Source organism: Archocentrus centrarchus, chromosome 14 (assembly GCF_007364275.1).
Source record: "Archocentrus centrarchus isolate MPI-CPG fArcCen1 chromosome 14, fArcCen1, whole genome shotgun sequence".
Lineage (NCBI taxonomy): Eukaryota > Metazoa > Chordata > Actinopteri > Cichliformes > Cichlidae > Archocentrus > Archocentrus centrarchus.
In genome coordinates this window covers 25,465,816-25,488,637 of record NC_044359.1, presented here as the reverse complement: position 1 = coordinate 25,488,637, position 22,822 = coordinate 25,465,816, and the positions used below count along the sequence as shown (strand labels likewise).

At 39.8% G+C, this 22,822-nt stretch overlaps 1 protein-coding gene across 7 annotated transcripts; it reads left to right on the top strand.

Moving 5' to 3' along the window:
• The first annotated feature begins 2,022 nt into the window (after positions 1–2,022).
• Positions 2,023–22,371, top strand: uspl1 (ubiquitin specific peptidase like 1). 7 transcript variants are annotated; one of them, XM_030745860.1, is made up of 10 exons: positions 2,023–2,165; positions 3,068–3,142; positions 3,536–3,695; positions 4,314–4,436; positions 4,521–5,430; positions 5,671–5,781; positions 10,058–10,187; positions 10,632–10,757; positions 11,825–11,985; positions 19,792–22,371. In XM_030745860.1, exons 3-10 carry the CDS (start codon positions 3,567–3,569, stop codon positions 21,555–21,557), a joined length of 3,456 nt encoding a protein of 1,151 aa, XP_030601720.1. In that variant the 5' UTR covers positions 2,023–2,165; positions 3,068–3,142; positions 3,536–3,566; the 3' UTR covers positions 21,558–22,371. The 7 variants fall into 7 exon arrangements, with proteins under 7 accessions (XP_030601720.1, XP_030601719.1, XP_030601718.1 ...); XM_030745859.1 differs by having other exon boundaries at positions 3,068–3,216; XM_030745862.1 differs by having other exon boundaries at positions 2,055–2,165; positions 3,071–3,142.
• The last annotated feature ends 451 nt before the right edge of the window (positions 22,372–22,822 follow it).

Below are 22,822 nucleotides of genomic sequence, written 5' to 3'. Positions count from 1 at the left end.
AAGCACAGAAATATGACAAACAATTCATTAATAAATACATTAAAAAAAATAAAAACAGAAAAAGTGCTGTTTTTTAGCAACTCATGCGTGGACCAGGAGGCCCAACTGGTGGATGGGATATGGTACACACACTCCCCCTCCTTGCTCTCAGTGATATCTCTTGCTGTGGGAGGTCGCTGGCCTGTCACAGGTAGAAACCAGTGACGTGCAGTCAGGGGAGGCAGGTGAGGCACGGCCTCACCTGTCATCGTGGAAATATAAAATTAAAAAATAAATTAAATGGTTATATTCATTCAGTGATTTGTATTTTAAAGTTCTTTTCCATTTAACTACACCATTTTTAGATTAGTTTTTTCAAAATCGCTGAATTTTCGCATTTGCCGGTCAAATACTAAGAGACGAACGGTGAGGCACCAGCCCGGCGAGCCGCACCACGGATTGCGCAATCCGTGGTGCGGCTCAGTATAGTCATTGCCAATGACTACTAACTGTGCTGGCATGCTATGCAGTGAGACCGGATTACTTTCCCTTTGCATGTGGCTATTAAAATGTTCTAACACTTTTACTATATGAACTAAATTTCCATATTTTAGCTGATGTATATAATGCACAGTTTTTTTTTTTGTTTTTTTCATTAACAACTGTATGTGTGTGTGTAATGCATTCTTGTGTTGAGCGATCATGAAACTGCTGCGAAGAGACACTAGGTGAGGCACGCAGTTCTCGTGCCTCATGGTAGGGGGCGCTGGTGATCCCAGGGACTCTACGACTCCTCGGTGGCAAGCTACCATAAACAGTTTAGCAAGGCCAGTTAGTTTTTCCTGTTGCTTGGCCTTATGTTCAACATGGAAGATTACATAACTCAACTGAAAGAATTTTCTAAACTGGACTTTCAATCGAAGCAGAAGATAATAATTAAAGGAAGACCAGCACCGGAGCTAAAAGGTTTGCTTCAGACTATGTTAATGTTAAACAAAACAACTGTTGCCAATCAAATGGTGAATAAGCTATATGTTTGTAAATCTGATGTGATGACGTCAGTGCCTCACCAGTCACGACCCTCACCGCACGTCACTGGTAGAAACCCTCTAGAACCCCTCCCCTACAAATGGCAACTTTCTGTTTGGAGGTGGGCAAGTGGGGATGAGGCCCTCTGACATCAGTCTGTCCAGATCATATCCTGGATATTCCCGGCTGCTGGGGGTCTGGTCCGAGGTGGGTCTGTCCTTCCAACTTATTCAATTCAATTTTATTTATATAGTGCCAAATCACAACAGTTGCCTCAAGGTGCTTTATATTGTAAGGTAAAGACCCTACAATAATTACAGAGAAAACCCAACAGTCAAAACGACCCTCTATGAGCAAGCACTTGGTGACAGTGGGAATAAAAAAAACCCTTTTAACAGAAAGAAACCTCCAGCAGAACCAGGCTCAGGGAGGGGCAGTCATCTGCTGCGACCAGTTGGGGCTGAGGGGAGGGAGACAGGACAAAAGACATGTTGTGGAAGAGCAGTAAATCAGAAGGATTTTGTTGGGTAGAAAATAAAAAGAAATGTGTACAGATTTGCATAAATAATAGTAACAAACAAGTTACAATAACAGAAAAGAAGGCAAAAAAGAGGAAATCACTGTCATCCAATTACTTAGATAAGAGATAAGATAAGATAAGATAAAACTTTAATGATCCCACGACGGGGAAATTTGCGCATTACAGCAGCTCAGTACAGAAAACTAAAAATAGAATATTATTATAATAATAACTGTAAAAGTATTATTAGTTAAAAAAAAAAAGTGCAATATAATTATCATTACTATGTTAGACATCCTCAATATTATCCTACCAGTAATAATCTTAATCTTACAATAATATTAGTATCCTACTATTACTGGTGATAATATTGTGTCAGTATGAACAATAACTTCAGCCCAGATTACTGCAGTTCACATGAACTGCCGAGTGGGGGCCAGCGGAACCTTCAGTGATAGAGTGGGGGAAGGAAAAGGCCGCTGCACAAACCGGCGGTAGGGAAAACGTTTGTGATACGAAGCCATAGAAAGATGCACATGGACTCATTCCACCGGCGGGACTCAGAAAATACGGCTCTCTGTGCACGGATTTCACCTTCCAGCGGTGTAATAGCAAATACTATTTAACGTCGGTTTGGGTACGTATTTTTCTTTCTTTCTTTCTTTCTTTCTTTCTTTTTTCTTTTCTTTTTTCCGTAGAATCAAATGTAGCAGTGAGTTAAGCGGTCGCCCGGCCTTAGGCTAAGGGTTTAGCATGCTAGCTTCCAGGGTCAGGGTCTGATAGTTCAGTCAGAGCATGCAGGCTGGTTAACAGATGTGATCCACCCCCCCAAAAAAAATAAAATTAGTATGCCCACTACATTAGCAAGCTAATGAGAAATAAGCGTTTTATTACATAAGTGTGCTCCTGATTGATGAGTTATTTGGGGTGTTTACCTTCGTCTGTGTCCATTCACTCACTATATGGTTATATTATCCAGGAAAACGTGTGTTTTGCATGTTCAGTTGATTAAAATACTTAATTGTGAATCACGGATAGATATTTGCCATTGTTACTGTTAAATAGCTTTTACTTGGTCAGGTTTACTGGGAAACTTTACTAGTTCCTGTTTTCTGTCCTGGGGCATTCCTGATGGATTTAAATGAAATATGGAGAAATCCTGCAAATCTGGACAAGATGTGGGCAACTTCGTTTGGAGGAATGTTCTAGAAACTTGCATATATATATATATATATATATATATATATATATATATATATATATATATATATATATATATATATATATACACACCCAGCCCCTCTGTAAGAAACAATAGGGAAAAGGCAGCTGGGTGATCTGTTTAAAAGACATGTTCTACATTAGGATAAATTGCACTCAGATAGTGATCATCATCTGTGCTTAGGAGTCCATTATTCTGCCTTCAGGCTCGCTGTAGATTAAGAGTAAACAGGCCAGTGAAAGGATTAAGCAGCCACTTGGGAACATTTTGATTGCTTGGGGTTTTGATGCATTTATTGTATGTATTTATTCCTTTAGTAGGGACCCACTGATATCATGGCTGAACATCGTTATCTGCTAATATCATCCTTGTTGGCTGTCACCCTCCTTTCGGTAAACACAGATGACATTTACAGATGGCAGTAGTTGATGTATAAAGACGACTGAAAGGATTTAAAATAATTGAGGTATTTTTTTCTGATAGAGACTTGTTTATGTCCCTTGCATAAAAGGAGAAATAAATAAAGCATACTGATGTTGAGCAAATGTTTTAAACATTGTTATGAACCTAGAATTTCACAACTGATGTATCCTCAATAATGTGGGTTATCACTGTTTCAAGCCTATGAGTTATAAAGTGATTTTGCAACATTGTTTGCGACACAACCAAATATGTTAAAGGGAATGTTAGCACTTTCAAAGTAACAGAAAATATATTTACACAGTACTGAAGCGTTTTTCCATGTAACTTCAAAACTTTATAACGTACCTCTTCTTCTTCCTTAGCTCCCTCGGAGGTGAGACAGTTTGCAGTGACATGGTTATATATTGTGGATGGCACCGGACAGCCATGGACCCGAATAGCAGCAGCCGCTGTTTGCCAGTTTCTGGTGAAGACACTGGTTTGGAGGCTTTGTCCTCACCAATGGTGGGGTATTTGGGAAAAGTCAGTAGACCTCTTGTTTTCCTCTTTGTTGTCACTTGCGCAAAGCTGAATTGTATTTGAAAACGACTGTGACTGGACAGTACCAAAGCAAATTCAAAACAAAACAAAAACGGAAATCTTTGGTTGTAAAAGGCGAAAGTTGGTACATTACTTATTTGGACAGGCTTGAGATTGGTAGATCTGTCATATTGTAACATGAGAAACTGTGTACTACATATGATTTTATTACAAGTATGCATCTGCTTTCAAGTACTTCACTCCGCCTGTCCTGCCTCACTTGAACTGCTCCTCACTACGAGCATTAAAACATAAATCTTGTTTGGTGTTGCAAGGTAAATCAAGTAAACTCTTTCAAGGTTTGATTCATGTGCACATGTTATTTAAATATGTTTTTAAAGATATAAAAAGATGACAGATAATAGAAATGATGGTTAAAAAAAAGTCATTCATCTGCAGTCTAAAATTCTAAAATGATCATGAATATCAACAATCGGATCTTTTTATAGCTTCCTGTTTTCTTTTAAGCTGTTTACTGTCTTAGGTTTACAACTTTTGAAATAGCGAAACAACACCTTGTAGAAGTTTGGGCCTTTAACATGTACTGTGTTTTGTTCGTAGGTTCAGGGAAGAGCAGCTTCACTGGACTATTGTCCTTGGTGTACTTCAAAGGGGCTGACCTATGCTTTGCGCTTGTACCGCATCAGCCTCCAGGATTCGATCACACTCTGCACAAACCCACAGGTAAGTCCGAGCACTGCTGTCACAGTTTCATGTATTTGTTTTGTCAGCATGTTCGGTAACCTCTTTATATCCATTCCCTCGTAGTGTCTTTTCCCTTTGGTCAGCCGCTCCTTGGAGGATGTTTTGGCTAGCTTGGATCCCATGGAGCCGGCTGTTGGGCACAAAAGAAAAAATGTTACCACGGAGGGAAAGGAAGAGCTGATTAAACCTTCATTCAAGCGTCTTCGATCAAGTGAAATTGATGGTCCCGAGCCACAGGGTGTAACTGGCACACCCGTTAGCCCAGCAGAGCATGGTGCTGTAAACGCCATCAGAAATGGCCAGCATGCAGAACTCAAGATGGATGTTGAAAAGCTGAATGGATACCACAAGGATTGTCGAGTTGCAAAGGCAACAAATTGGGAATTGGTACAAGAAAAGGATGCGGACAGTGCTGTTTATGCCGATGGTCTTGCCTCCTCTATGTGCTCAGCCTCAGCTGGACATTCATTGGAAGTTTTGTTGACCACTGATGGTGATGAACCTGCGCTGTCTTCTCATTGTGGTGCTCGTGGTATATCAAAGACTGAGTTAAACCATGAAATGAGTCTTCCTGGGGTGCAAAACATATGCAACAGTCTGGACTTCAAACAGAACATTAATTCAAATAAAATCTATGTTTCATCGAGTCGTCAAAGTGAGCAGACAGTGAGTACAGAAATATCATGGACTGAAGACTGTAAGGACCCAGGGGGCGTTAAGTCGGGAAGTGAGGATTTGTCTGGTTCTTCATTAAGAGGGTCCGAAGAACTTGTACCCGTTCCAAACCAGCTTCTCTGGAGAAACAGTGACAACCTGTGTTGGCTGGACTCGCTGCTTGCTGCTCTGTTCAACTGCAAGAGTTTGCAAAAGTGTAAACCTAAAGATGATCCTCAGCGGCCATCTCTGTGGCAGCTACTAAAAGGATATGAAGACATTTGTGGGGCCATCCAAGTCCACCAAAAGACCGGGAGTGGTAAGTTAAAGTGATTTTCAGTATATGCATGAGTGTGGTGTAGAACTATTCTTTAATCCCTGTTTGCACCTGTTGAGTGTTACCTGCTAATAAGATACATTAGTAGTTATAGTTGTTGTCTAAGAAAAATAAAGACCTTAGGACACTGGCTTTCACTTTAGGCCCACAGACCTCCATAAATAGACTGGCGTAAACCCAGCATCGTATTTGATTTGCTTATCTGAAATTGTTTCTGACTAGATGGCATTGTGCGGGTTCCAAGTCACATGCTGCAAAAGGTCACTGCAGATCTTCAGAGTCTCCGGATGTCAGTCTTCAAGCTACTGCAACCCAAGCTGCGCTGCAAACTGGGTAAGTGAAGAGTATTACAATTATCAACCTAATTAATTATCATGAATTTACAGTGACTTGGAATGTTTTCAGGCTTCTTACTAGCCAGTCTTGAGAAGGCAAAATAAAGTTATGTTTTCAATGAGTACTATTTTAAAAATGTAAGCAGTATATTATTGTCCTGTTTAAGTGTGTGTCAGCATCTGTGTGAATTAAATAGTTCAATAAGAACATTCACAATGAAGGTGCAGCTGTGCTGAGAGCCCCATGAGGCATTTCTGTCTCTAAGGAATGTTGTACTGTCTCTGTGTGTCACTGCTACTGGTTTAATCCAGGCACAGTGTCTGCCCAGTCACACTAAAACCAGTCAGCCAATGCCGTATTTAAAAGGCGACTAGTGCTGGAGGGGTCGCGTTTGCATGCAGTACAGGAAGTAGGGTGGGGCAGCTAACCAGATTTTATTTTAACTTGTGAGTTTGACATTCAGTGATCATGGAAACAAGATATTAGAGGTAAAATGATTATTTTACTTCTTTCCAGTTCACAGCTTGTTTTGTCTGCTGTTATAAAATCCAGCTTTTGTTAACAGTGGTGGCTTTCCCCTTTCTTTAGTAGCCCATCTTCTGCCATGCTGTGACACATGTGGTTCAGTTCATGTTTATTTTTATTTCTTCTGGTGAACTATATTTGAAGGTCAATTTAATCCATTTAATAAAAAAAAAAACATTGATGATAAAAGACACTGATGTAAATACATCACGTCTCTGAGATCAAAGTTGCAGAACTTTTTAATATTGACTAAAATAGTCATTGTAATAATTTGTGCTGTAATCAAGCGGCCTGACATGAGGGTCATTCCATGAAAAATCAGTGAGTGCCTCCCACCTGACCTGACCTCCCCGGGCCTTCTATTTTTTCAAACAATAACTTCAGTACATTTAATGAATACATACAAAAATGCACTTCAATAATATGAAAACTGTCCCAGTTACAGTCCTTCAAAGTTTTAATTTGCATTGTTTTCACCATAATCTTTTATCCCGCATAACTTCATAAGTACAGAAGATACCCGCATTAAACTTCCCGGGCTGATGAAAAACATTAAAGCTTTGTAAAAATAAATTGCAACTAAATCTTTTGCACCAACTCAAATGCTGCAATCTAAAGCCAAAATCTGTGATCAGCTTTGAGCACCAATGTGTGTCATTGCTTCAGTAGCAGCACTGTCCAAACTTACTGCCTGTCATGTAGAGTAAGAGAAAAAAGCACTGGATGTTTTATCATTCAAACATTCAAAAAATGCGTTTTGGGTAAACTTACAAAGGTCGTCTCACCAAGTGGGGGAAAAGGCCTCCAAGATCCACAATGTAGGAAGACAGTTAAATTAAAATTTTGTGCAACTTTCATAAGTAATTTCTTGCCATTGCATAACAAAAGCATGCTATCTGAAGGTAAATGCATGCGTATTTGATTGGTAATGTTGCTTCCTTTAATGCAGTAACGAGTTTGCAGTGGAGTCAGATGATCAGCTGACTCTACTGCACTGAGGTATGGGAGTGTATTTTTTTACCCTGTGACCCTGTGCAATTTGATAACTTCAAAGTAAACATCTGAAAACTGAATCCTGCCAACACATCAGAATTAAGTTATTGAACCTACAGCTCACTAGTGGCTGTTCAAAACAAGTTGTAGCATCTGAAAGGTCTACTTTTTACCTGCTTATTGACGACTTCTTCGGAAGTTCACATTTCCCATTGCTTTCTTAATTCATTACAAAATTAGTGGTACCAAAATAGCTTTGTTTGTTTTGGTTGAAATTGCAGTTTTTGTATTTTTTTTTTTTCCTTTTTAATGGCGTGAGCCACGAGATGGACATGTTCTTTATTTTTAGGTGACTGTCTACATCTAATATTGTTGTTAATTAATGAAAGTATTTCACAGAGCCAGCTCTTCCTCATTTTGCAGTATTGCAACAACCTTATTCTTTTTGGGATTTTTTAAAATATTATTTATTTATGGTGATGGTAGGAATAAATGCACAGAAAGTGACCCAAACACACATTTTCAATGTCAAATGAAGATTTTATAGAAAGTAACATCAGACTGTGATTTCAGGTATTTGTCAAAAACAACATAATTACAATAAATCCGTGTGTGTGTTTGTGTGTGTTTGTGTGTGTGTGTGTGTGTGTGTGTGTGTGTGTGTGTGTGTGTGTGTGTGTGTGTGTGTGTGTGTGTGTGTGTGTGTGTGTATGTGTGTGTGTGTCCCTAAACTCCTCGTAGACCATCAGGCGTTGAACAGCCAAACCTGGCCACATCTTGGGCCCCTGAAGGTTCTTATCTGTATCAGATATTATGATGTCATTATTTTTGCCTTGCAGCCACCTAGCAACAGGCTAAAATGACAACTATTTTTTTAGCATATAAACATCATAAACCAACCCTCTCTTTGTATTTTTAATGTCTCTGTGTGGTTAAGTGTGTGAGTTTGCCATCAGAATCAACAGGCCAAACAGCACTGGAGCACGGCAGTGTTCTGGTTATTTTAGTTGACAAATGATGATCTTTTGATAATGATGATGATCTGTTTTTAATAGACTTAAAGTTTAAAGAGAGAGTTATCCATACCCAATTAGTCATTCTGTATTTGCTCAGCCTTCACCAGGTTTCATATCATTTGGCTTGAACCTTTGCATGATCTTGCTGACAGACAAACTCATGGCACTGAACATACTTGGGCCTGAACACTGGCGGAGGAAAAACATGCAATATAGATGTGCGACTTTCCAGCTGCATGTTTGTTTCTAAATAGATTGGATGACCATGGGTGTTTTCTTTAAGTGTAGTTTTAAATTGAAATTCAACTCAAAGTGTGAATTAAGGTAATGGAGATGTGCTGTATTTTAACCCTGTATCTGACTGCCAGCCTGTCCAGAATACCTTCCCTTTACCATTATTATCTGAGAAAATTACATTCATTAGTCTCTTCAGTGCTGCAGGTAAAGTCCTCAGCATGACTCAGACTTGAGTCTTTAATAGGTTTCATGCCAGACAGGTTTTGCTACCCAGTCTTCAGGTCTGGTTCTTGCTTGTTTAGAATTTAGTTTAGCAACTAGACTTGGCACAAAAAGTAAGGAAATTTGTTTTTGGTTGATTATTTGTTTGTAACAAAAAATGTGGTGTGACAGTCTAAATGTTTGCATTAGGTAACGACAGAATCGCTCAGATTTACATTTTAAAAACAAACCAGAAACTCTGTTATACTCCAAAGGCAAGCTTTAAAAACAACAACAGTTGATAAGCACTAGTTCCTCAGTCCTCTGCTGACCATCTTTGCCTTTAGCTCGATCTGGACATTTTGCCGAGTGTCGGGGACATCATTCCTCTCCACATTCGTATACTTTAGCTGAACAACATGCAGGGAAATAAAGATGCATCCAGTGGTGTTCTGACATAATTTTAACATATTTATTGAAAAACATTAATAAAAAAACAAAACTCAAGTGTTTTCTGTGCTGCCTTTTTGAATCCACCAGCACTGATAGAAAACCAGTGTTAGATCAGGAACAATATGCAAATCGTGCCACGCTACTGTGAGCAAGGGAGAGATGTCTAAGCGAATGCAAACTCAACAGCACAAGGCTCCTGGGGCCCCCCAAGCCTTCTGTTCTTGAATATTAATTTTCATATAGTCTACTGCTACAATTTTTCCAACAATTCAGTGACAACAGAAGTATTTATAAAAGCAGTCTTGTTCTAACAGGCTCCTTCTGTAAAATGTAAACACATACAGTACTTTATACACTATGTGAAACGCCCCATCAGAGATCTTCAAAAAAATAAAACGCTTGCTTACTTTAAATATTTTCATTTTTGCGTACTGTTGTGTGTACCATCCTTTATATACTTGGCACCTCACTAAAAAAAATACCACAAAACTGCACTGAGTCATCAGTCTGTCTTTTGTATAGACGAGACTTAATCTTGATCCTTGAAAACAGCCATTATCACCTGATACTATCACAAAGACGCGGGTCCGGGCAGGCAAACCTTGGATTTTGCTCGACTTGTTGCAGCCAAATTTATTACATTTATATACAACCTGGAAAATGTGATCTAAACACACGTGGATGGAGGTGAATGATGCAAACATAAACCAAGAAGACACTATTGATCCTCATGTGATATCTCAACACACCTTGTGCACAGGTTATGTTTTTAAAAAAATGACCTGGAACTGGAGCATGCAGCTGAAGCTGTAACCGTGCTCTAACTCTGGCATGTTTTTACTTCTCAGGTCAGAGGGAAGCTCCGGTATTTGCTATGCCACTTCTGCTCCGGATGGACTCGTGGATAGAACGTCTCTTCAAGGCAACATTTTCCTGGGAGTTCAAGTGCAGTGAGTGTAAAACCGCTATGAAAGAAAGGTAGGGTAACTTATTTTTAACCAATTAAAGTTTAGAAAATACTGTGCTTTACTTTATTCCATAAAACATGAGTTTAGTGTAAGCACTGCATAGAGTAACTATGTTGAAAGTAATCGTGCTGGGAGCAAATGCATTGAATATTATAAGAATTGGAAGAGGCCCCACTCTGCTTTGAGCATCCCTCAAGAGGACAAAGGAGAAATATAAATAAATAATTTCCGTAGCTGCTGCATCTGATAACTTTTCTGGCAGAAATGCAGACAAGTTTTTAAAGCGCATATTAAAGAGCATCTCAAATGAATGATGCCAGCAATACATGACTAAAAATCTTGGTTGGGGCATTTTCACCCCTTTGTTGCATTTATCTTCATTACTGTGTTGGTAAATGGATGTCTTTTGGCAGCAGTCTGAATCCTAAATGCATTTTATTTTGTGCTTTTTCAGGGTTATGGAAACTCTCCCCACCTTCACAAATATTGTGCCTGATTGGCACCCACTCAAAGCAACACACTTGGGCCCCTGTAATGCGTGCTGCAAGGAGAATCAGATGAGGACTATGGTGCTGGAAAAGTAAGTACTAAACTGCTTTTATTTGGGGGGGGTTGTACGTATCATGTTGAATCATTGTGTTCATGTGAACATTTCCAAAACTGTACATTTGGAAATTAAGACCACTTTTTTTACAGTGTGGTTTTAGTCCAGTGTCTTCAAACCACAAAGGCCATAGGAAATGATTGTACCCAGTTGTTTAAGGGATTAATATCTACTTGATAAACACATCATAGAGGGGCAGTGTGTCTGTATCACACTCTCCTGATTGTCCGCAGTAAAGTTGGAAGAAAATAAAATAGACGATCACAGTTAAAGTGGAAATCCACAGGTTAGTAGAAAAAGCTAAAGCTGGAGAAACTGTGACTGCACAGCTAATTCTAAACTTAATTCTTTATGTGGTCAATAAAATTTAATTATTACCACTTACAATCACTGGACACTTTATTAGGTACATCTTATCAGTGCCAGGTTGGACCCCGTTTTGCTTTCAGAACTGCCTTAATTCTTAAATCACCACAGCATTACACCATCAGCAGCCTGAACTGATGCAGGATGGAGCCATGCGTTTGTGGTGGTCTCGTGTTGTTACTATCTGAATGTCACAGCAGAATCGAGCCTTATCAGGGCAGCCAGTATTTATCTCATCTTCTGTTGTACGGTTTTGGTGAGCATGTGTAGATTGTAGCCTAATTTTCCTGGTCTTAGCTGACAGGAGTGGTGTCTGGTGTGGTCTCGTGCTGCTGTAGCCCATCTGCATCAAGGTTCAACCTCTTGTGCTTTAAGAGATTCTCTTCTGCATACTTTGCAACAATTGGGTTACTGTTGCCTTCCTATCAGGTTGAAGCTGTCTGGCCATTCTCTTCTGAATACTGAAATACTCAGACTAACCTATCTGACACCAACAGCCATGCCACGTCCAAAGTCACTTAAATCACCTTTCTTCCACATTCTGATGCTCAGTTTGAAGTTTAGCAGATCCTCAGTTGGAAAAAACAACAACAATTTTTAAAAGTCGTGTCTAGTTTTTCACTTTTTCATACCTTTAACCAGTTTTGCTTTATTTTTTGTTTGTTTGTTTTGAATAGTGTGCCTCCAGTGTTCGCACTGCACTTTGTGGAGGGGCTGCCAAACAATGATGTCAGTATGTATACCTTCAACTTCAAGGGGAAAAACTACTCCATCACCACCATCATACAGTACAACAGTCAACTGAAGCACTTTGTCACCTGGACTTGCAATACTGATGGTAAGTATTTGTGTGTAAATGTAAATGGAACACAGAATTATTTAACACAGTCCAAAGACTGTCAGATGTTGAAAATGAAAAAAATATCATTTAATTATTCATTTATTTATTTTAAAATGTGTCAATTTTAAAATTAATGCATGAATCATTTCAAAAAAGTTACCACTGTGTTGCATCAGCTCTTCTTTTAACGACACTGCGTTTGGAAGCTGACGATCCCGGCTCCTGTAGATCAAAAAGCAAGTTGCTTTTTGCTTGATAATAGGATTTTTAGATGTTCAGCAGTTGCTGTGTACAGAAATGTGTTCTTGAACATCATCTCTCTTTATGTCTGAAATACTTACAGTCTTTGGGATGGTCTTGTTACAACTAAATTGTTTTTAGTATTACACAACCTTTTCAGCCTGTTTTGAAATGTATAGTTTGCATAAAACGTCTAAGTTTCTGTCATTTAGTCCAGTATCTTTACACAGATACTGAGGTCAAATGAGGTCGTTTTTCTTTTCTATTTATCTCCAAGTTACATTTGAAGACTTCTCTGCATGGCTGAATCTCTTTATGGTTGGTGTCTAATTTGACTGCATTGAAGTTTGCCAACAGCACATTCTGCTGGACAGAGGTGGGAAGTAACAAAGTACAAATACTTCGTTACTGTACTTAAGTAGAATATTCAAGTATATGTACTTTACTTGAGCATTTATTTTTCTGACAGCTTGTTACTTTCACTCCCTACATTTTTACACAAATATCGGTACATTCTACTCCTTACATTTTCAAACCAGATTTGTTACTTTAGGTTTAACATCTGCGCCTTCAAACCTCAAACCGATCTGAGCCTCAACGGCGGAATAATTGCACATAAGAGTCAATCCTGCTGGCTTATCCTCCATCACCAGGGCTTATCGCATACAAAGAAATTAAAGAGGCAAAACCATATAAATTATGTATAATTTGTAGCGCTGTAATCAGGGCTTAAAGTGGGCTGGACTGAGTCTGTAAGTTGTGCTTGCGATACTTCCAGCATCTTAGCTAGTGCTAGTGTTGTAGTACTCGAGATTGGTCTTGGTCTCGAGACCGCTTTTTGATGGTCTCAGTCTTGTCATGGACTCGACCGCATTTGGTCTCGGTCTTGTCATGGACTCGGACATTGCGGACTCGGGATTTTATTTCAAGACCAGTCAAGACCACAGCTGTGGAAATATCACTAAATTGCCAGAATACTGTCCAATTTATTTGTTAACATCTTTGCTTTTATTGGATGCAAAACGTACTGATTCAAATCCAACAAAGATTGCGCTCCTCTGCCTCTCAAAGGAGCGCAGCCTCACAGACTCCGCCCCGGCTAGGTCGCTGCTATTATCGCTGCTTACGCCTGTATCATTTCACCGCAGTTTGCAATCTACCACAGAGCACGGACAGTTTCATTCACAGTGTGTACGTTTGATCTCACTATGGTCACGCGTGTGCTGCATAAATCGAAATAACCGCATGAACACGAAGAGAAGTAAGAGGGAAAATGAAGATCAAAGGAAAATTTCAGGCTTCCGATTCAACAAAAAAATCCCAGCATGAAAGGTAAATACAAACCTTCATGTATTTTGATACACAAACTAAAAATTTAATGCAAGTTTTAGGGCTGCAACGATTCTTGGAATAACGCAATTTGATTATTAAAAATCCTCGACACAAATTTGTTGCTTTGATGTTTCGTTTCGGCTCTGCAGCTCAGGTGTCTCCGTGTAAGCGGAGCATTTCCAAAAAAAACAAAAACGACCCTTTAACACGAGTGGATCGCTGAGATGTTTTTTCACGCCCCTACTTCTCTGTGCTGTGAGTGCGCATGTTTGAATGTGCGCGTGTTGTGCAGAGGATGTCAGCTGTTATTTTTTTCTTTACGTCAGCTGTAGCCACCAGAACAGATCTATAACCACAGTGTACTGGGGAAAGGGGGGCTGCCATTAGCACTAGCAATCGTTCGGTGCCCCCCCACCCCCTTCAGTACAGAGGGGCTCCGTCAAATTGTTTTTTATCAACCACCTGATCAGCAACATGAAGAACAGAGAACTTTGTAGCTGCTCCATCCACCCTGTTTGTTTCACACACAGAAACATCTGCAGTACGGAAGTTAAAATATGCTGATGAATTGTTAAAATGAAAAATTATTTCTTATCCAATTACTTGATTAATTGACGGAGTAATCAATTGAATACTTGATTACTAAAATAATTGATAGTTGCAGCCCTACTTGTATTCAGAAAGCCATAGTCAAACATTAGTTTTCAGCACTAGTAGAGCTATGAGAGGCCTTCAAGAATAAAATACTACAGTTCCCAGCAAGATGATGTCACTTCCTATTGTTGCATTAAAAACGTGATAGTTTATGCTCACAATATGGTGGCTGATATTCAAATGTAGGAAATACTTTTAGCAGCTGAGGAATCTGGATTATGTTTTTGTTGTGTATTTTTTTATGTGATTTCTGCAAACACAGTGGAAGGAAACGGCACTCTGGGACACATTAAATGCTTGATGTATAAATGTAACTTTTCTGGATTATATGCAAAAATGATCATTCTATCGATCTGATAAGGCCTGATTTAGAGTTCTGCATTGATCCTTTGTGTATAACTGAAAATCCTCTCTGAAGAAAACCTGACATGCACCTCGAGAAATGTAACTACACGTCCAAAAAAACTGATTACTGCTTTCTGGTTATGTCTTAGGCCCCATCATTCAATTAACAAGTGGGAGCAGCATTTAGTGGTTAGTATTAGCTTACTAATTAGCATTAGTGCTGGAGTGAGAAATATTTCTTGCTAGAACCCGGAAGTTACCATGGCCACCACCAATGGTAACAGCAGAGAAGTAAGTAAGTTGTTTCTCCGCCATTAGTACACTGAGCTAGTGGTGGGCAGATTGATCCTAATATCGATAATATGGATGCCAACGTTGTATTGGTATTGATCAATATCAGTGTACTGAGATCGATACTTTGGCTTCAGTTTCTCTCCTGTATGCAGTGCTGCGGTTTCATCAAAGATGCGAGCTGACTGTCTAAGTGTCGCTCCTGTCACAGCACAGAGCACTTTGCTCCTCCCCTCCCCACAGTGTTTTGTTATACTGTCATGTGATGCATAACATATTTTATTTGGGAAAAAAAAGGATTTTGCTATGAAACATTTAAATCAAATTTAAATTTAAATTTGTAGAAAATTAGTGAATGAAGGAACATTTTTTATTAAATTTATGAAATTTATGAAAAAAAAATCCAGACATCAATGTATGGGGAAAATTGTTTTGTTCTATTGTTTCAGAACAATAACTTTTATTTTGATAAAGTATTTTCTACTTGCATATAAACTTTGCCCAATTCTATCCTGGGTTTTAACTAATTAATGATCCAAAGGAAAAAAATCTCAAACCAGTTAAACGTCATGGAAATTCTTCATAATTATTAAAAAGTATTGGTATCAGTATCGGTGATAATGGCCCTGTGGCATAGGATCGATACCAAATTATGAAGTGTTGCACACAACTACATTGAGCAGCATACACGAGGAGTGATTGACAGTGCTAAGACCCTCCTCCTGGCTCTGACTGGTTGTTTTTGACTGGGAGCGGTTCAGGGAGGAGGTGGAGGAGCTCCATTTTTTTCGCAGATTATCGGTCTCATACTGTCTGACATGGTGACAGTTTTAACAAATATGTAAAAACCAGATTTTTTATAAAAGTTACATCCTGCAGCTTTAATCTGTATAAGATTAAAGGCTTTAGTTCTTACTGTTGATGAGTGTTTGCCATTTTTTCAGTTTTACACATTTAGCTATGTGGTTTTGAAAAAGCACCCATTTTTACAAAGGTTGTTGGTTTAAAAACAACACAACTTTATGCATAGTTTATGAAAGGCAGAGAAAAGTTAAGACTATTGTGATGAACTATGAATAATTGTTTTACATTCTGTGATAAATGATGGAAGTCACCCAGGAGTATTAAATAAAGATGGTTATATTTATTTGAGCTGTGAGTGTTTAATATCAAGATGATTTTATGGGAATGCGGATCTTTCAGATCAGTTTGAGAAGTGATTTTGATCATGTTTCACATTTTATTGTGTCATGTAGTGTCAGGCACTGGTATTGGTCTTGTCTCGGTCTCGACTGGTCTCGGACCCTAAAAGTCTTGGTCTTGTCTCGGTCTCGATACCCTCTGGTCTTGGTCTTGTCTCGGTCTCGGGTTAGGTGGTCTTGACTACAACACTAGCTAGTGCTGCTGAAGAGGAGTGAAAATAAAGAGTTTGTTGCAGGTAATTTTAATGCAAAGTTTCTAAATGCTCAATTAATATCAGCAAACACACAAACTGTGTGCAGTTTGTCACACGGTGTGTCTGCTAGCTAAAGGTCCAGCTGCTGTATTTCCAGGGAGAGAAAAGAAAGAGAGAGAAGTTCACTCAGGGAACGAGAAAGATGTAAGAAAGAGGAAGGAGAGAAGTTAAATTTAAAGGTAAGGACCGCAAAACTGAGGTATACTAACTGTTATTTAAAGATTGTATGAAAATACTGCAGTTTAGTGCAGGATAAATAGGTCAGCTTGCTGTACTGTGCTTACAGTAAAGCTCTGTGTTGGTGCACAGAGGCTGTGTTCATGGTCAGAGTTACAGGTTACATCAGTGTAGTAGAGATGAGTTTGAATCAAAGTAGGGGTGGGACTTTAACGGGTTAATTTCGATTAATTAATTACGGGGAAAATAACGAATTAAAATTTTTAACGCATTTTAATCGCATTTTGCACTGTGGATCGTTTCTCACTGCATGAATTCCAGGCATACAGATTTTATCGATGCACAATTAGCTGTGTCCAAATTCAGGGGCCGCATCCGTCGAAGGGCCCGTCTTACGTAGACCGGGTCCTTCGCAGCTCACGAAGACCGCAAAGGCGGGAAGTGAACGGCTGTGAAATTGGACGGTCTAGACTTCATATCAGTGTAAGCACAGCTTTAATCCTCCTGTATTAGACTTTATCAGATTACAAAACGCATTGCCCCGAGAATTTGTGTCTCTTATGAAAAATTTAATGACCTATCAAAAATTACAACCACAATTGCCCTCGCTGTCAATCCAGGGAACTCCAATTCTGGACAGGAAGTGCAAAAACCTTTTTATGAGAAAATGTTTTACAGAAAAGTTATTCCCTGGTCACCAAAATAAAAATGGTATTTTAAATAAATTTGATATGTTATCAATTGCCAAAATAAGAACTGTGTCTTTCTTTCCCCATACCCCCAAAAGCAAAAGAGACACACTTTAAAATTATGAATAACATCTACCCATCTAAAGAATTACTCAGGTTACGCTTTAATATTGAAGATAATATTTGCACATTTTGCGAGAAAGATATCGAAACCACTGACCATATATTCTTCTCATGTGATAAAGTTAATTGTTTTTGGATGGAAGTTCAAGCATTGCTAAAAGGAAAATTTCCATCATCACCAGCCTCTCTGTCAAGAGATGATAAAACATTTGGTTTAAGCTTAGGAAACAAAAAAGAAGAAATTTGTGTCAATGTAACTTTATGTTTGGCCAAGTTCTTCATACACAAACAGAATGCAAGAGTGTCTTCCATTTTTTCATTTTTTTAAGAACGAATTTGATTTATATAAGAAGTCATTAAAACTTACAAAATTCCCCAAAAGCCAACAATTGTATTCTTTTATGAATGATACTTACAGTGATTCATTGAGTTAACTGCATATTGTACACCCCTTGCTATGAATCCAAGACTCAGAGCAGAAATTCCATCTTGAACGGCAATTTAAAATAATAATGGATTAAAGAACAGGACGAACACGGTTACACCTACGTTATGCTAACGTAGCACATTCAGCTACATGACGCACAACGAACACGTGTTCGGTATTGTAACGTTGTAAACACACTTCCAAAGTCGGCGATATTCACAACAAAGGTCGTCTTTATTAACAGAAAAACGGCTGCTGTAGGCCACAGCCACGCCAACCACAACTACAACAGCGGAACAGCAACACACACACAGGCAAGCTCTCGGTCTTTTCTCTCTCTCCATGCTGCCTTCACGAACCTCCCGAACAGTCCGAAATCCCACAACATCAACACGCTCTCTAAGAGAATCGCTACAGTATGTTAACGTAACATTAAGTTATTCAGATAACCATAGCATAAAGAACATACTAACAAGTTAACCAAACCATCAATCCATTGAATTCTTCATCCTCGGTGTCACTTCTAAACAATTCCGTACACTCCGTAGACGAAGCGCCGCTTCCTCTTCTGTGTCGCGTTAGTCAGACTCGTCGTCAGCTGCAGTTCCAATTATTCCAGCCTTTCTGAATCCCAACAGGATGGTTTGTCACTGAAGCCCATGTTTTCTTGATCCATCCAATGACTTCCAGGAAAGTTGGGTGGCACATTCTCCCAGTTGCCGTTAAGCTGTGCTCTCCATCCATCATCCACTGCGCCCACAGGTTACGCAAGACTGCCTTAAAGCTGCAGTTCACGGAGATGTCAAGTGGCTGGAGTATTTTGGTTCATGTGTTATAAATGTCACATATACGTCGCTCCGGAGTATAGGTCGCACCCCCAGCCAAACTATGAAAAAAAGTGCGACTTATACTCCGGAAAATACGGTAATATTTCTCATGTTAAATATTGAAGTGTGATTAAAATGGATTAATTAATTACAAAGCTTCTGATTAATTAGATTAATTTTTTTAACAAAGTCCCACCCCTAAATCAAAGCTGTTGATGCTGAGATTCATTGACTGAATCCAACATTTCTACAGCCTGTATGCTGTCAGTGTAGGAGATGGAGATCAGCTCAGATAGCTGTGAAATACTGGGTTACAGATTTTTGAATTCAGTTCATCCACACAGAGCAGCAGCAGCAGGTCAGCTGATCACAGCCTGCACACCAAGATAACTTACTGGAGGTCACAATAGAAAGTTGTGATTCTTCTCCCCATGCAGAGCCACTACAGCTGATCTTAGTGTTCCTCTTGAATCCCACTGTAACCCCAGAGTATGTTTGTGTTTAGGTGGAGGCACAGTCACCCTCTACTATGGAGGACACAGAGAATAGAGCTGTGTTTAAATTCCCTTTCACAGTTTGTGTCCTACAGAACAGATTCAAGCTGAGTGCATTCATTAGGATTAAAATTTAGATTGGAATAACATTTTTATTCTCATGTATTATTTTATATTATTACATTAATATAACAGGTTCAGTTAGCTTTAGACAAAAATAGCAGGTAGAAACGTCCTCCAAAGAGCTACTTTTACTTTATTACTTTGAGTACAATTCAGAGCCTGTACTTTTTCACTTTTACCTTGAGTAAAGAAGTTGAACCAGTACTTCAACTTTTACCAACGTATTTTTTTAACACAAGTATTTGTACTTCTACTTAAGTACAGAATGTCTACTTTTGCCACCTCTGCTCCTGGACACTTGATGTAGTGTTAAATCAGAGAAGATCCCATTTACTGTCTGTTTCACTGTCATTTAACAATTATATTAACTAATTTGTGAGTCAGCAGTATGGTTTGAATTGAGTAGACTAGTACAGTACATTGCAGACTGTGTTTTTACAAGAGCAACTTTGCTCTTGTAAAAAAGATTATTAGTTTTGAAGACTTCCTTTTTTTTATTTATTTATTTTTTTTAAGTTTTCTTCTTAATATGAATTTTTCATGTAAAATGAACCCTCACTGTAGACACCAATGTTGAACCTGCTGTGTTTTGTTGTAACTGTTTGTTGTGCTTGCTTTCCTGCAGGCTCATGGCTGGAATATGACGATTTAAAATACCCAGACTGCAAGACCCATCAGAAGCTGCTGGTCCCTGCTAATGAGATGCATATTGTCTTCTGGGAGGAGGAAGTCTGTTCTCCCTCCACCACATGTGTCATATCTCCCCTATCTGAAAATGAGAGGAACCCCAGTTTAAATGAAGATTCAGTAGCTGATGAAGTGTCGATTTGCACTCCAGATCAGTCTCTTCTTGTTCTTCTTGACACTGACATCATCTGTGCTCTTACTGAAGACACCAGCAGCATCATGGACACAACAGTTACAGCAGGAGTGGATACATCCATAGGTACCACCACTTTGCTCGATACCTTTGAGGGCCTTACCCATAGTGACATCATTACACTCACTCTGGTTGAAGTAAAACCTGATACGGAAATGCAGTCTTTAACTAATGCTCAGAAAACTGAGGACCTTAGCGCCGCCAGTAGGAATGAAACGCTCGACTCCACACCAGACAGCGCTTCTGCTGCTCAAGCTAGTAAACTCTATCACGGGCACGATGTTGAACTTCCGTCCACTTCAAGTGACCCTGAATCAGAGAATGGGTCGTCCAGTGATCCGACATTTGTGCCTGGTCCCAGGAGAGGACGAAGGAAAGGAATTGGCAAAGGAAAAACCGTCAGGAGAGGAAAAGGTAAAAAGACTGTTAAGTCAAAAGGAAGTCCACATATGTCACCACATCCATCTTCAGAGCCCGGTGACGTAAACTGTGACCAGCCTGTGGTCCCGGTTACTCAGGATAAGAGTCCAGCTGTTGAAATTACACAACAGGCATCCCCCATGTCTTCTACTGATAACCCACCACTTTTCATGAATCAGAAAGATCCCACAACGCCATCACCACTAGATCAGAGTGCTCGCTGGTCCTTCCTGCTTAGCAAACACCCACTAAACCAAGTTCAGACATCCATTGCTAATTTTGCCCCTACCTCGCTCACACAAGTAAAGTCCCCTCCTCCTATTCACTCTACCCCCAATCCTGTGAAAAGACAGCAGCTTCCTGTGGTGCTCTACCCCAAACCACAACTCAGGACGGAGGAGAGTGAGGAGCTTCCAATGAAAGCTGCAGACATGTACAGGGCATTTGGCACAAAGAGTTTAAACACCCAGAAACCCTTCCTGTGCCCTGCAGTGCAGTCACAGCCAGTCACATCTAACCACCTATCAAACACTACAGTGATATCTGGTACGTCACTTACTATGCCTGGAGCAAAGGGAATCCCTAAAATCACCCCTCTAAAGACACTTGGCAGCCGTTCCTCAGAGGTTCCCCTAGGCCTCAGCACCACCGAAGCTCTGAGATACAAGCTGATAAAGAAACTCAAAGCAAAGAAGAAGAAGCTCGCTAGGCTGAATAAGGTGTTGGGTAATCGAGGGGAAATGCACCGCCCACCGGACAGCACTGACTTGGACTCTCCCAGCACTGTTACCTCCAGCACATACGACGGCTCCACCTGTGATGACTTCCTGTCAGACCTGCTCTCGCCGGCAACAACAGCGAGCAACCTTTCGCCAGACAGCACCGGCTTCCTCGAGATGCTTGCCAACGGGCAAGATGGAACCGAGCAGCCCGAGTGTGCGGTCAGAGCTGCAGGGACAGCATCGGAGACAAACGGCTCGAACGGGCAGAACAACAAAGACTTCTTCGATGAGTTTCTCTCACAGGCCGTACCTCACACACCAACTGACATGGAGGCCGAGACACTCAGGGAGCTTGAACTTTTCATTTAAGTTGTGGTGTTTGACCTTTGGCTGCAGGCCACCACCATGTAATACGTTTACCATTATGCTGAGTTAACAAACTACACCTCATCTGTTTTAGTTAAAAAGTGAAAGTGAAAATCTCTTTAGTGTATTTATGTTTCTGTTATTGATGAAAGTTTCACGAACTTTGTAGGTGTGGCAACAATGTTGGAAACATGTTAAACGTGAAATCTGTAAACCGCATCAGGGTTTGTTTGTTTTTTCTGCAATTTCGGCACTTTGAAGTTTTTATATGTTGTACACGTGTATAACTGGCTGTTTTGAAGCCACTGAAGCTGTGTGTTTTTGTTGTTTGATATATTACTTGAAATTATGACTGTCTTTTAGTGGTAATAATAAATTCTTTATATGGTTCTTTTACTAGTCAGAATGTCAGCATCATGATGTAAAAAGAAAGGGAGAGGGAGTCTATTAACCTCCAACCAGCTTACTGTTTGAGAAGTAAAATGTTTATACTCCCAGGTTTTTCAACATTAAAATCACAGTTTTAATATTAAATATAAAAACGGTCTTGTTTCAAGTCATTCAGGTATTTATTTGTGGATCAGTGTTGCACATTTCTTTTGTTTGCAATGCTAAATAATTTACTGATACGCCACATTTACAAGAGAATCTCAGGAAATGTCAGGTGGAAGCAGGCGAGCTTGTCAGCTCATATTAAACCACAAATTATGAATTTACATTTTGGTTGTGGCAACACTGCTTCACTACTTTTTGTTGAGTCCACGTTTTTTCCACAGCCAAGTGATTAAACTGGAAAAAAAATAAATAAATACCTAATCCAGCATCCACAGCCAACCTAGTGGTTTATGTGTGAAAGTGTACCTCATTACATTTTGTCCTTTATTTCTGAGGGTGAGACTCAAACCTGTCCTGCGACCCTGAGTTGGATAAGTGGAAAAAGGTGGATGGAAATTTACATATGTTGTAAATTTTGACCTCAGCAATATAACCAACCATGATCTAAATATTGTGAACAGTCGGTATTTAATCCATCCACTTCCGCTTATCAGGGTCGCGATCCCAGCTGACATAGTGCGAGAGGGAGGATACACCCTGTACAGGTCGCCAGCCTGTCGCAGGGCGAACACAGAGGCAGACAACTGTGGACTGTGGGAGGAAACCCACGCAGACACGGGGAGAACATGCAAACTCCATCAACAGAGAGGCCTGAGCCAAGGTGGACTCGAACCCGGACCTGTGACGCAGCAGTGCTAACCACCACGCCACAC